Source organism: Artemia franciscana, chromosome 19 (genome assembly GCF_032884065.1).
Source record: "Artemia franciscana chromosome 19, ASM3288406v1, whole genome shotgun sequence".
NCBI lineage: Eukaryota > Metazoa > Arthropoda > Branchiopoda > Anostraca > Artemiidae > Artemia > Artemia franciscana.
In genome coordinates this window covers 2,142,042-2,157,857 of record NC_088881.1, presented here as the reverse complement: position 1 = coordinate 2,157,857, position 15,816 = coordinate 2,142,042, and the positions used below count along the sequence as shown (strand labels likewise).

At 38.5% G+C, this 15,816-nt stretch overlaps 1 protein-coding gene across 1 annotated transcript in view; it reads right to left on the bottom strand.

Moving 5' to 3' along the window:
• LOC136039636 (zinc finger protein 16-like) overlaps positions 1-15,816 on the bottom strand; it is an 86,003-nt gene that overhangs the window by 2,796 nt on the left and 67,391 nt on the right. The window contains exon 4 of the mRNA XM_065723533.1: positions 12,633-12,794. Coding sequence (XP_065579605.1) covers positions 12,633-12,794 — 162 coding nt within the window. The remainder of the gene's footprint in view (positions 1-12,632; positions 12,795-15,816) is intronic.

The following is a 15,816-nucleotide window of genomic DNA, read 5'->3' as shown; positions in this document are numbered from 1 at the left end:
CAATTCCACCAAAGAGAGCAGATCCGGTCCGGTTCTGTCAGTCCCGTATCTTAGACAGGTTATTATTCTTCCCATCCAGTTTTATCCTGATCCCCCCGCTTTAAGTATTTTCAAAGATTTCCGGCCCCCCACCAACTGCCCACCCCCAATTACGCTTGATCCGGTTGAGATATAAAATAAGAGATCTGAGTTACGAGGTCCTTCTAAATATGAAGTTTCATGAAGATCCGATCACTCCTTCGTAAGTTAAAAATACGTCATTGTTTCTTATTTTTCAGAATTAACCCCACCCCCCCAATAGATCGGATCCGTTCCAATTATGTAAATCACGTATGTAAGACTTCTGCTTATTTTTCAAACCAAGTTTCATCCCGATCCCTCCAATCTAAGCGTTTTCCATGATTTTAGGTTCCCCCACCCCAAACTTCCCCCAACGTCACCAGATCTAGTCAGGATTTAAAATAAGAGCTTTGAGACACGATATCCTTCTAAATATCAAATTTCATTGAGATCCGATAACCCGTTCGTAAGTTAAAAATACCTCATTTTTTCTAATTTTTCAGAATTAACCCCTCCCCCAACTACCCCAAAGAGAGCGGATCCGTTCCGGTTATGTCAATCATGTATCTAGGACTCGTGGTTATTTTTTCCACCAAGTTTCATCCCGGTCCCTCCACTCTAAGTGTTTTTCAAGTTTCAGGTTTCCCCCTCCCAACTCCCCCCCCCCAATGTCACCAGATCTGGTCGGGTTTAAAATAAGAGCTCTGAGCCACGATATCCTTCTAAATATCCAATTTCATTGAGATCCGATCACCTGTTCGTAAGTTAAAAATACCTCATTTTTTCTAATTTTTCAGAAATAACCCCCCCAACTATCCCAAAGAGAGCGGATCCGTTCCGTTTATGTCAATAATGTATCTAGCACTTGTGTTTATTTTTCCCACCAAGTTTCATCCCGATCCCTCCACTCTAAGTGTTTTCCAAGTTTTAGGTTTCCCCCTCCCAACTCCCCCCCCCCAATGTCACCAGATCCGGTCGGGATTTAAAATTAGAGCTCTAAGACACGATATCCTTCTAAACGTCAAATTTCATTGAGATCCGATCACCCGTTCGTAAGTTAAAAACACCTCATTTTTTCTAATTTTTCAGAATTACCCCCCCCCCCCAACTACCCCAAAGAGAGCAGATCCGTTCCGATTATGTCAATCATGTATCTGGGACTTGTGCTTATTTTTCCCATCAAGTTTCATCCCGATCCCTCCACTCTAAGTGTTTTCCAAGATTTTAGGTTCCCCCCCTCCAACTCCCCCCGATGTCATCAGATCCGGTCGGGATTTAAAATAAGAGCTCTGAGACACAATATCATTCCAAACATCAAATTTCATTAAGATCCCATCACCCATTCATAAGTTAAAAATACTTCATTTTTTCTATTTTTTCCGAATTAACCGGCCCAACACCCCCCCCCCCCCCCGATGGTCAAATTGGGAAAACGACTATTTCTAATTTAAGCTGGTCCCGTCCCTGATACGCCTGCCAAATGTCATCGTCCTAGGTTACCTAGAAGTGCCTAAAGTAGCAAAACCGGGACCGACAGACAGACAGAAAGACCGACAGAATTGGTGATTGCTATATGTCACTTGGTTAATACCAAGTGCCATAAAAAACTGGCATATAATAAGCAACAGCTGTCACTTCGGCTGAGACAGGGTCCAAGGAGCAAGGATGATTGACCTCCTACCTCTAAGCCATTAAATAATTAAAACTTCTTTTACCCTTTTAATATTTTCTTCTACCTAAGTTAAAAAAAAAAAATTGTACACCAATATATCAGATGTAAAAATAAAGTTTGTTTTATTGTATTATTTGTAAATTCCATTATCTTTAAATGCTCATATGAAGTTCACGAGAAAAATATTTAATGTTTTTTATAGTTCTATGTCAAAAACATCGATTTTTTACTGTAGACAGTAAATTAAAATATTAGATATTTGAATAATTTATTTAAAAAGGAAAAACAGCATGATGACTTTTTCTTTCTTAAAACCTTGGCATTTGAGCAACAGAATATTTTTGATGGAACATAATATTAAGAAAATTTATTTATTAACGTATCCAAAATTGCTCTAAACCTTCCGTGCCCCCTTTTCTAGGAAAAAAAGGTGAAAAGGAGGAAAACTTGAGTTTAGTTTCTGAAACACTTTCTGGACTGAGACAACACTTTTCGGGCAATTTTCCTGTTGATTCAAGTCCAAGAAGATTGAAAATAGCATCGGAACATAAAAATGCTATCATTTAAAAACCCATTTTTACCCTAAGCGAGATAAGAGGGAACAAATAAAAATATCAAAATTTCGCATTGTGCAGTATTTTCTGGATATGAACTTCGTTTTCAACTAGTTTGGACTCAAGAAGGACTCAAATACCGCTTTGATTAACACGGTAAGGGTTGAAAATACCATTGGTAATACGATTTGATTTGAACACCATTTCAGTTAAATTTCATTCTCAAATATTAATAGAAACTCAAGATCCTTTTTTTTTTATTCTCACATTAACAAGCTCCCACAGGTGGTTCAGTCCACAGTAACCTCAGCGTTTATTTTATACCCGTAGAAGTATGGACTACGCCATCTAGTGTCATTCAAAAAGAGGAAAATGAACAATGAACTAATATAAATGCACTTGGCTGTAAGAGTCGATGTTCGAACTATTTAGATACAGATCAGACTGAATAGAATGTGAGTAGATTACGTGACAAAACCTGTTCTAATAATAGCTTATTTAAAATAGAAAGATGTTTATTCACAAAATTCTTATTACAAGCCCCGAAGGTCCGAATTCGCATTTAAATCATAGAACCCAAAATCATAAAAAAGCACAACAGCCAAAAAACTGGCGAACAATGCCACAAACAATAATATCAGAAAGTTAAAAAAGTAAAAGCTGATAAAACTAAAAATAGTAAGATAAAATTAAGGAGAACATATAAAAAGGGAGAGGGAACATAAGAATTAAATGAATATAAAACGTGGGTACCACCAATACCAAATAATAAAAAAAAGGAAAACTAGTGGTTTATTTTATCAGCAATGAAGGGGACAATGGTTTGTATGGCACTTGCCCGTCGGCCAAGTGCCATATAGCGATCGCAATTTCTGTCCGTCGGTCTGTCGGTCCCGGTTTAGGTAGTTCGGAAACTTTCAGATAAGCTAGGACGATAAAAGTAGGCAGGCGTATCAGGGACCAGACCAGATTGCATTAGAAATAGTCGTTTCCTGATTCAACCATCTGGGGAGGAGTGGAATGACGGTTAATTTCGAAAAATTAGAAAAAATGAGGTATTTTTACTTACAAACAGGCGACCGGATCTTGATGAAATTTGATATTTAGAAGGATCTCGTGGACCTCAGACCGCAGAGCTCTTATCTTAAATCCCGACTGGATCTGGTGACATTGGGAGGAGTTGAAGGGGGGAAATTGGAAATCTTGGAAAACACACAGAGTAATGTGATCGGGATGAAAATTGGTGGGAAGATTAAGCAAAAGTCCTAGATACTTGATTGACATAGCTGGACCAGATCCACTCCCTTTGGGGGAGTTGGAGGGGGGAGGAGGGTTAATTCGTAAAAATTAGAAAAAATTGGTATTTTTAACTTACGAAGAGGCGATCGGATATTAAAGAAATTCGATTTAGAAGGATCTCGTGTCTCAGAGCTCTTATTTTAAATCCAAACCGGATCTGGTGACATTGGGAGAAGTTGGAGGGGGAAATGGAAAATCTTGGAAAACACATAGAGTGGAGAGATCGGGATGAAACTTAGTGGGAAGAATAAGCACGTCCTAGATACGTGATTGACATTACCAGACCGGATCCACTCTCTTTGGGGGATTTGGGAGGGGGGAGTAATTCAGAAAAAAATGAGGGATTTGTAACTTACTAACAGGTGATCAGATCTCAATGAAATTTGAAAAAATCAGAAAAAAATGAGGTATTTTTAACTTACGAACGGGAGATTGGATCTTAAAGAAATTTGATATATAGAAGGATCTCGTGTCTCAGAACTCTCAGAGGAAAAACACTTGTTCTTCTTAGTTTCCCAATTCTTCTTTCAATCTCAGACGAGAGATGAAGATCAGAGAAAGATGAAGGGGAAAGATGGTGAAAGATCATATGTTGGTAATTAGTAAGACAATGCTGGAAGGCTCTGGACGATAGAAGCAAGGAACCTGTTAAGATTATTAACAGTAACTTCAGGGGATTCATGTGGGTTGAAATTAAGCTGGTCTAGACTCCGACCACGCAACTTTTTTACCTCGTAATACCAATTTTTCGGTTTATTAGTAAACAATTCTTCAGCCTTATTCTTGCAGTAGGATCAAGCTGATTTACGTATTTCCTTTTTAATTGCTTTTATTAGTTTGTTAGATTTCATCCAGCTTACCATTTCTGGAAAGATTCAATTTTTTCTAATTAGCACTTTTATGGGTTGATTAACGAACGGTTTTTCACTGCAGTACTTTTAAAATATTTTTTTTTTCTGGGAAAGATATTAGATATTCATCATTTAGCTTTTTGTGAAATAGTCATTTTTTTCAAGATTATGCAAGTTATAAATATTGGACTAATCTTCAGTGCGCAGCCACGTTCCAAAAGAAAGAAGGGCATTATTTTAAAGGGGGTGGTAAGAGCCATAAGTTATTGAGAATGAATGCTTAGAATTAGAAGAGGGGAACGGGAGGAGGGAAAGATGATAACTCCCACCCAATGTATGCAAAGCTGAAGGAGGACTGTTAAAGTAATTCATATTAGTAAGAATGACATATAGAGAGGTGTTTCCCCTAGTGGATCGTATTTTAACTATTTGCTTAACTTTGAGAGAGGAACCAGTCGAATCTATATTAAAGTCATTGTCATCACCAACCAAAAAAGTCTGGCATTTGGATACTTGGACATAATAAACCCAGCACTGGTCTGCAATTACTGGATAAATTTACGTTTTGCAGCAATGTTTTGATTTGGTGAACAATAAAAGACAGCTAGTGCAATATTTCAGTGAGGACGAGGGGCTTACTTTAGCCCTGACAGTAAGCCAAAGGATTTCATCATACACAGATAAATTAGGGACGAAAACAATTATGGGATAATGATTATGGGGTTAGTAAAAATGGTAAATTATGGGGTGTTTAGTAAACAAGAGCTAAGAGCTCATATGGCACTTGTGACGAGGCAAAAAGAACTAAGAGCCAAGAGCTCATATGGTATGAGCTCTAACAAAATTCTAAGAGCCAATAGATTGATTTAAAAGGAAAATCAGAGGCTTAATGCCGGTCGGGATTTAAAATAAGAGCTCTGAGTCATGATGTCCTTCTAAATATTAAAATTCAGTAAGATCCGATCACCCACTCGTAAGTTATAAATACCTTTTTTTTTCTAATTTTTCCTCTCCCTTTAGCCCCCCAGATGGTCGAATCTGGGAAAACGACGGCTTTATCAAGTCAATTTGTGCAGCTTCCTGACACGCCTACCAATTTTCATAGTCATAGCACGTCCAGAAGCACCAAACTCGCCAAAGCACTGAACCCCTCCCCCCAACTCCCCCAAAGAGAGTGAATCCAGTACGGTTACGGCAATCAGGTACCTACGGCATTTGCTTATTCTATCCAACAAGCTTCATCCCGATTCCTCCACTCTAAACGTTTTACAAGATTTCCGATTCCCCTCCTCCCAACTCCCCCCAATGTCAACAGATCTGGTCGAGATTTGAAATAAGAGCTCTGAGACATGAATTCCTTCATAATATCAAATTTAATTAAGATCCGGTACCCATTCTTAAGTTAAAAATACCTCAATTTTACTAACACCCCCCAGCTCCTCCAAAGAGAACGGATCCGTTGCAATTGTTTCAATCACGTATCTAGAATTTGTGCTTATTCTTCCCATTAAGTTTCATCCCGATCTCTCCACTATAAGCGTTTTCCAAGATTTCTGTTTCCCTCCTCTATATCCCCGGATCCAATTCGAGTCGAAAATGGAGCTGATCTGAGACATAATATCCTTCTATATATCTAGTTTCATTAAGATCCGATCACCTTTTCGTAATATAAAAATACCCCAATTTTCACGTTTTCCCAGAATTCCGGTTTCCTCCTCCAACTCCCTTCAATGTCACAGGATCTGGTCGGAATTTAAAATAAGAGCTTTAAAGCACAAGATCCTTTTAAATATCAAATTTCATTAAGATCTGGTCACCCGTTCGTAAGCTACAAATACCTCATTTTTCCGAATTACCCCCCCCCCCCCCCCAACTCCGCCAGAGAGCAGATCCGGTCCGGTTATGACAGTCATGTATCTTAGAGTTGTTTTTATTCTTCCCACCCAGTTTCATCCTGATCTCTCCGCTTTAAGTATTTTCTACGATTTCCGGTCCCCCCAACCCTCCCCCTCCAATGACGCTGGATTCGGTTGAGATTTAAAATAAGAGATCCAAGTTACGAGGTCCTTCTAAAAATGAAGTTTTATGAAGATCCGATCACTCCTTCGTAAGTTAAAAATACGTCATTTTTTATTATTTATCAGAATTAACCCTCCCCCCAATAGATCGGATCCGTTCCAATTATGTCAATGACGTATGTAGGACTTATGATTATTTTTCCCTCCAAGTTTCATCCCGATCCCTCCACTCTAAGCATTTTCCATGATTTCAGATCCCCCCCCCCCAAACTTCCCCCAATGTCACCAGATCCGGTCGGGATTTAAAATAAGAGCTTTAAGACACGATATCTTTCTAAATATCAAATTTCATTGAGATCCGATCACCCGTTCGTAAGTTAAAAATGCCTCATTTTTTAATTTTTCAGAATTACCCCCCCCCCCCCCAACTACCCCAAAGAGTGCAAATCCGTTTCAGTTATGTCAATCATGTATCTAGGAGTTGCGCTTATTTTTCCCACCAAGTTTCATCCCGATCCCTCCACTCTAAGTGTTTTCCAAGATTTTAGGTTTCCCCCTCCCAACTCCCATCCAATGTCACCAGATCCGGTCGGCATTTAGAACAAGAGCTCTGAGACACGATATCCTTCCAAACATCAAATTTCATTATGATCTGATCAACCGTTCGTAGGTTAAAAATACTTAATTTTTTCTATTTTTTCGAATTGGTTAATATCAAGTGCCATAAAAACAGGACACAACCTCCTTTTTTTCAAAGAGAAAAAAAAAACACGAATAATAACATTTTTAAATTTTTTGGTTAACAGAGATGACCTAGGTATTCACAATGGAAGAGGAATCTTCCTTGGAATGGACATCATAATGGTGATAACTCCAGCCAAACAAAAGACTACACTGAGCCTCCTTAGACCGTAGATTAGTAGCTAAATGCTCAAGGCCAATAAATCAGTACCATTTCACTTCTTTCTGCACACCTACTTTGGAACAGCTCCTTTGTCAAGCTTCGGTGCGGTTGGAAGGGTTTCATATAGACGTTAGGGACTCATGCCCACCCGGTCGTGGCAGATATACAGTTCTTACCTACACTCGACCGAAGTCCCTCAGACCTATCTTGTCTGAAAAGAAAAACAGTAAACAAAAAACAAAACAAACGAAACAGTGATACTTGGCCGCTTTCGAATATGAATGAGCTATTTAGGAGCCATAGGCTATAAAATGAACAACTACGGACTTCACCATATAATGCAATAAGTGTTTGCTCCGAACACCGTCAGACATATAATTTGTGGCGAAGCGGTTAGACGAGAATACAAAAGATACAGATTGGTTGAAGCAGCACTAATTATTACACTCATTGGATTTGGACCAGAATTGGATCCTCGGGCTGAGCGGCAGGAGCTAACCAAAGCACTTTAGCAAGCGGAAGTGCTATAATATCGATTCGTAGCACAAAGGGTCAACTCAGAGGATCTGGTTGATGCAAAAGCCATTAAAGCATTGTTAAAAATGAATGACACACAACCAACAGAAGAACCGCGCAAATTTGGCTCCCAATATGCAAAGATGGTCTCAGTTCTCAAATGGTTCGTTACTTCTCAACCAGCATCCGCCTTAACCTGCAAGTTTCAACTTAGTGCACTAAGCCTTTTCTAGGATAATGTTGATACGCCCTTTGGCAACCTGCATGTACATACAGAGTTTTGATTCACTCCAATATCGCCCTGCACATTGTGCAAAATCACAGAAAGTTTCATGGCTGAAGGGCCATGAAACAGACAACAGAATCACCGGTAAGGACTGTAATAGTTTAATGCTGATTTACTTACTTTACTTACCCCCCCCCCCGACGTTCTCTAAATATTTCATCCTATTACTCTTAGTAATAGTGTAGCAGTAGTAAAAGTAGTAGTATCCACTTAGTACCTTTTCATATGTTCAATATCCTCATGAACAAGCCCTGAATGTTCCAATTTAATACCCTAAGCTGTTCCTGAGATTTTGTTGATACGAACTTTTGATAGCCTGCATGTACATAGTGTGTTTTGATTTAGTTCAACGTTCTGTTCGACCTTCCATGACAGTTCCACTTTAATATCCTTAGTCTCAGAAATAGTGGTAGTCGTAAAAGCAGCATTAGCAGTAGTTGCATGCATATACTGCCTTTTGGTTAGTTCAGCTACCCCCTAAACATTCCCGGAAATTTTTGCCTTCCTGCGCTTAGCCGTAGTAGTAGTCAAGCAGCAATAGTAGTGGTAGTAATACCCACATATTGCTTTCTGGTCAGTCCTTCAACTGACTCTTCGACCTACTGGATACTCTCTCTGTTAAGTTTCAAGTCTGGCTTAACTGTATCCTGCGGCTTTTGTGTGCAAAACTTAGCTTTGGTTTTGGATGTATTCATGATCATTCCAAAAGAGCTAGTCGTTTCGAAGACTTCTTTAGTAACACTAGTAGATTCTCAGGTGTTTCAGCCATTTCAACCATGTCGTAGACACAAGCCTAAATATGTCCGTCAGGACACCCCCTATATGTGCGCCGCACGTTAATTCTACCATGGATAAAATGTTGCAAGGAACAGCTAAGACGGTTCAGGGGACAAGATGTATTATTGAAGGAATCCTGCAGACTTTTGATGGCTGTCACTGAGACCTTCACAAGTCATGACAATACTCCTAAATTTAGAGTATATATCTTTGATAAGGTCAACTAGGTTTCGTGGAATTCAATAATGGAGGAGGATATGCCAAAAGCCTTTTTTCCAAATAAGGTTCAAGCGCTTGTTTAAAGTCAATAAAGAGCACGGCGTGTAGAGCGCGGCCATATTCCAAATGTTTCTCTAAAATCTAGCGCGCAGTAGAAATTTGGTCAACGAACGAATTCCCGGGGTAGAAAACGGATTATTATTCTTGGATGACTGAGGAAGACACGGCTCCGATCCTTTGAAGTATATACTGAAGGAAAGTTTGGACAGTTTGACTTGTTGGGCTAATACGATGTGGAATAATTGTGGCCCCCACACCAAGAAGTCTGGAAATATTCTTCTTGTCGGGCGGCGGATATGATCTCGCGGAAATGATCTATTGTCTAGCAGTGTGTAGGAATCAACACTTTTCTTGCTTGATAGCTCACGAACTCTTGTGTACAAAAGTGTGAGTCACCTTCCTTGAAATTATGCTCACACTGTTCACATCTATCTTTTATGTAAGTACGACGGGCTCTACGGGTAGCTTGTTTCTACGGCACGCTTCAACTGTTTACATCTGTCCCTGCTCATTCTGTCCAATTTGTTATTGTGTTTACACTTCTTAACACATAATAAGATAAATTCGTAGGTTAGCCAAGGCTTTTTATTGTACCACTTTGTTCCTAAAACAGAAATTGCAACATTGCTGATGATGTTAGAGGAGTCAGTGACCAGTTTATCGATATCCTGTTTAGATAGAGCTATAGGAGTATTTGAGAGATGATGCAATGTTTGAGCAGAAAATTCCGAGAAGCAAGTCAGGTGAGTTTGAGGGTCTTTGATAAAATGTGTGTTGAAACGGGTGGGTCTCTTGTTCAGAATTGCAGGCAATTTCAGTCATATCTTCAGTACAGATATGACCAGAGATTGCCACTGTTAAAATAACCACCAACAAGGGTAAGATTATCTAGCCCGGACAATTTCCGTCACCTGGTAACGAGCACGTAATCAATAAGATTAGGGGTTTTCCATCCGGCCAGGCCAATGTCGCCCTTTCATGCTCTCTATGTTCCAAGAGGGTGTTAGTAATTGCCAAATCGTTATCTCTACAGAGCTCAATGAGGCATTCTCCCTCTTGTTAAGTCGTCCAAGGCCAAAATTATCCGTGGCATCCTCGTTTCCAGCAACGGCGGTTCGAACAATAGCATTGAAGTCGCCAATGACAAAAGAAATGTCTTTTTTTGGAACTGCGTCAACTAGGCTATGCAGTTGAAGGTAGAAATTTTTAGACTCTACATCTAGCTTACTGCAGTCTAGAACGTATTCTCAGATGATCATAGTGTTGATCGGTGATCCTTTCATTCGTATAATAATCAATCATTCTGACACAGGCGTCGCGGAAATTATGAACCTTCGTGCTTTACTAAATATCAAAGAGTCAACACCTTGGCGATAGACAAATCGATTCTTATGTAAACTATCAGACTAGCACTGTAGATCCTTTCTTCACCAGAGGTAGGTAGATATGTTTCTGCAAGTCCGACGACATCCCATTTATATCGGTTAGTTCATTAAGAATAAGATCTATGTTGCCTTGTTTTGCAAGTATCCTAACGGTCAGGGTTATAATAGATAAAAATCAATTTCGCAGATAACATAGCCTCCAGGGTCGGAGTTGTCAATGTTGTTAAACATCTCCATGTGCAAGATTCTTGGTCAGCAAATCGTCCGTATTTTCGTCGATTATTCCGAACGCCATAGTTATCATCTTTAGATTTTTTCGGCTTCCCTGGACGGGGTAGCCCTGATTCTCTTTTTCGATCGTCTGTATTTCATTTTATTTTAAGAAGAAAGGCGGTTTCCTGGCTAATTTCAGGACAGAAGTAAGCCACTCCTCTTCTTCCCTAGCAGGGGCCGGCCATATCTACTAACGATAATATCCCTTTCTGGTGTCCTGTACCACTAACAATTTATTCCGTTGCTGGGAGGTTTTTTGACAGGCAGAACATATCCATACGCCGATGGGCCCTGCCAAGTGCACATTAGATCGGGCTTCAAACTCCTCCGTCTGATTTTATGTCCCCAAGACGTGGGTGTTCCAGCTTTATTTATAGAATCACAGAGACCAGGTCTCCCTTTTTTGTTCACCTGCCTATATGTAGATACCCTACATATCTGCAAGATGTTCCTGTACCCACTACCTGAAAATGCACTGAGTGGTTTGGCCTGATTGAATGCAAAAACAAATTACCATAAGGCACAGTTTGAGTTTTTGCACAAGGAAGGGGAGTAAAACATCAGGATATTCATGAAATATTCTGTACATAAAGACAAACATATATTTATATATAGAGCACATAAATATATACAGAATACTACTAATACTAACTCACTATTGCACCAAGCTGCATGATGCCAACACAGCTACGCACGCTGCTCCTCCACTCGAATCTATTAAAGGCCTCGCTCTTTAAGCCCTCATAAGAAATTCCCATTTCCCTTAAGTCTTTCCTTACGAAACCCTCCAGAACCATACTTTACCACTGTCATCACCTTAGCATCCCATATTCTAATCATTGCTCGTAGACTTATCTTCCTATTCTCCCAAACTTTTTTTCAACTGTGAAAACACCCCGGGACTTAGCTATTCTAATTCTTTCTCAGAAAAAAAATATCTTCCTTCACTCCTAGAGTGTCACAAATTCTTTCGTTGTTTTCTATATCTTTTCCAGTAACTCCATCACGGTTTAGAACATTCTCAAAATGTTCTGTCCATCTCTCCAATTCTTTCCTTCTCACAAACCGTAACCCCGTTCCTCTCTTCAAGAGGGACAAGTCCAGATTGAATATTCCCTCTCAATTTATAAACATGGCAACACAATATTTTATTATTATGCCATCTAGCTGCATCTTCCAGATCTTTTGGAATGTTATGCGCGGCCTTCACTTCACCCCTCCTCAATTCACATTTTAATGCTTTCTCCCTTGTATTTACATTCCTCCTATCTTCCTATGATCTCTCACCCAAATAATTCTTTTAGAGGTCCCTCCTCCTCTATTGAACATAAAACATTTTCACTAATATTCCTAGCTGCGCTTCTAACTTTCTTCTCTAAGACATTAACAGCAACTTTACAAACAATGTATAATATTTGAATATATAATATGTATGGATACAGAGTAGAAATAAGATAGTACTTCTATGATTTAGGAATATAGCCCTTTTGGCTGTATATTTGCATTATTTGCGGGTTTGTATTAGCTAAAATTTGTCCTTGCTTATTTGTTCTACTTTTTTTTTTTGGGGGGGGGGGGGGGTTAAAGGCCAATAAAGTCTCAGAAGCTATTTAAAGGAGTGTGCTCCAAATCAAAATCCAAAACAAAATGGACCTCAAACTTAAAAGTGAGAAGATGTAATTTTAATATGAGTTGAGTGGAACAGAAGAATTTTCATTTTTCTAAAAATGGCTATCTTTTAATTTGGCTCATACATACCTTCATCTTCGAGCATAGCTGATGCAAGTAAAATGTGGCCAGGGTCAGGCTTTAGTTTTTCAGAAACATCACAAGGAGAATTCTCATCTTTTGGCATTGAAACAAGATTTGGAGTATCAAAGGGCTCGTGGATATTACTCGGAAAATACTGTTCATTAAATTCTGAAAAAAAAAAAATCATAGATACAATAACTTGAGGTTAATGCTCTCTATGCATGTTTTTGGCCGTCTTTCAATAAACCACGCACCGTCTTCAAGTTCCAACTAAAGATGATAATTTTGGTATTATATGATAGCTGAGACTTAGATTTATGAATTCAACACATTACATTTTTGAAATGAGCCAGTTTTTTTTTTTTACAGATATTTTTTTTTTTTAACAGAGAATTTTACTACTTTTCTGAAGCTACCATTTCGACCAAACAGACAAGGTATTTGTATCATACTATTCATTAGCTTCAGATCTATGTAGTTACCGTGCCAGATTTCTTATATTACATAGAAGTTTCTGTAGAAAATAACGTAAACTTGCAAGAAAATGCAAAATTGTTACATTGACAAAATTTAACTGTGTGGCAAAAGTTCCCTGACCTCCTCCCTCAATTGACAACTATGTGTTCTAGGTAGCCTCTAAAATAAAGAAGGAAAGCCCAAGATTGAACCAACCAAAGTGCTCTTTTTTCTTAAACAACTTTGTGAAAATATGCACAAGTAGTAACATTTAAGGTTAAAAACATAAAGGCTATTGATTCTATTAAAATCAAACATTATGGTTTACTAAAACTCATGCAAGGATTGGTTCAATCCCATTTCATTTTTGAAAGCGGTGTTGAAATCTGCATAAGGAATCACTCTTATTTATTCCATTCCTAAAATTTGTTTGCCCTTAGGGTAAACTTCTTCTACCTTACGCTTCAATGATATTGAAAATGCATAAGGAATAACTCTTATTCATTCCATTTAAAAAATTTGTTTGCCCTTAGCCTTAACTTGTTCTAGCTTATGCTTCAATGGTATCGAAATTTGCATAAAGAATCACTCTTATTCATTCCACTTCCAAAATCGTTTGCCCGTAATCTTAATCCTTTTTTGTTTAGAAAAACTGCATAAAACAGGTCAGTCCTATTTGAAACTAAGGATGAGTACATCGAGTCCACCAGATTTCATCGTATTGCAATCTGTATGAAGAGTCACTCTTATTCATTCCATTTCTAAAATTTGTTTGCCCTTAGCCTAAACTTGTTCTAGCTTAGGCTTCAATGGTATCAAAATCTGCATAAGGAATCACTCTTATGCATTCTATTTCTAAAGTTTGTTTTCCCTTAGCCGAAACTTGTTCTAGCTTAGGCTTCAATGGTATCGAAATCTGCATAAGGAATCACTCTCATGCATTCTATTTCTAAAATTTGTTTTCCCTTAGCCGAAACTTGTTCTAGCTTAGGCTTCAATGGTATCGAAATCTGCATAAGGAACTACTCTTATTCATGCCAATTCTAAAATTTGTTTGCCCTTAGGCTACACTTCTTCTACCTTACGCTTCAATGATATTGAAAAATACATAAAGAATCACTCTTTTTCATTCCATTTCTAAAATTTGTTTGCCCTTAGCCTTAACATGTTCTAGCTTATGCTTCAATGGCATCGAAATTTGCATAAGGAATCACTCTTATTCATTCCACTTCCAAAATCGTTTGCCCGTAATCTTAATCCTTTTTTGTTTAGAAAAAATGCATAAAACAGGTCAGTCCTATTTGAAACTAAGGATGAGTACATCGAGTCTACCAGATTTCATCGTATTGCAATCTGTATTAAGAGTCCCTTATTCATTTTATTTCGAATTTTTCAGCCCTTAGCCTTGACTTTTATATTAGGTTATAAAGTTCCAATGGTATTGATACCTGCATAAGGAATCACTCTTATGCACTCCATTTCTAAAATTTGTTTGCGCTTAGCCTAAATTTCTTCAAGCTTACACTTCCATGATATTGAAATCTAGATAAGGACTTACTCTTATTCATTCCATTTCTAATTTTTTTCACCTTTAGCCTAAATCACTGCTTTTGAAAAACTGCATAAACTTAAAACGAGCAGAAACTATTCCACATATGAGGGGGACTGTCCCCTCCTCAATCCCTCGCTTTTCAAGCTAGTTTTTTAGTACTTTAAAAAAAGCTTCTAATTGCAATTAAACCTTGCGTTTCAGGAGCCGTTCTTAAAGAATTGGGACGAAAAGTCAAACTTCTGCGTAAAGAGCAAGGTATTTGGGAGGGGGCACCTATTACTACTAGTACTAACGACTCACCGCTGCACCAAGTAGCCTGAGACCAGCAACGCTATGAACGTTTCTTCTCCATCCCAATCTATTCAAAGACTCCCTCTTTACATACTCTGAGGAAATTCCCGTTTCCCCTAGATCTTTCTTTATGACGTACTCCCACCTAAACTGCGGATAACCTGTTTTCCGTTTAGCTCTAGACGGTTGGCCAAAAAGTACAACCTTCGACAATCTGTCATCCTTCATCGGCAGAAGTTACCTAAGCCATTTCAACCTTTCTATCATTATTGGCCTAGAAAGCTTGATTGAACCTCACTTTTCGTACAGCCTACTGTTTAAAATACGGTCAGTCAGCCGGGTATCTAGAACAATCCGAAGGCAATTTCTCTGCGAAATATCTAGCGAATCTTCATCCATTTTTCGGAGCGCCCGTGCTTCTGAAATATGAGGCATTCCCCCTCATTTACGATATAATTTCTGTTTATGTTAGGTTTTTATTTTGCTTCTTATTTTCATTTGAAAAAAAAATATTTTTATTTAGTTTCTGATCGTCTTTCAAATTATGCAGGGATTTCCGCTTCCCCCTCCATGTAGAATTCCCCCATGGGAAGTTACTACCCTGGAGGAAGAAATCTAAAATTCCCCACGGATAATTCCATCCTCACTGAAAATTCCCCCCGAAAAATTCTTGCGGACAATTTTGTCTAAAAAATTATCTTTAGCATACTTTCTTTTGAAAAAAGATATGTTTTGATCTAAATTCGAACTGTTTTTCATATCATACAGGAAATCACACCCGCCGTGGAAAACTTTTGCCGGAAATCCCCCCCTCCAAAAAAAAGCTTCTCCCAGAGAAAATTTCGCTATGGAGAATTTCTCCCACGGACCCCCCCCCCTGCAAAAAAATCC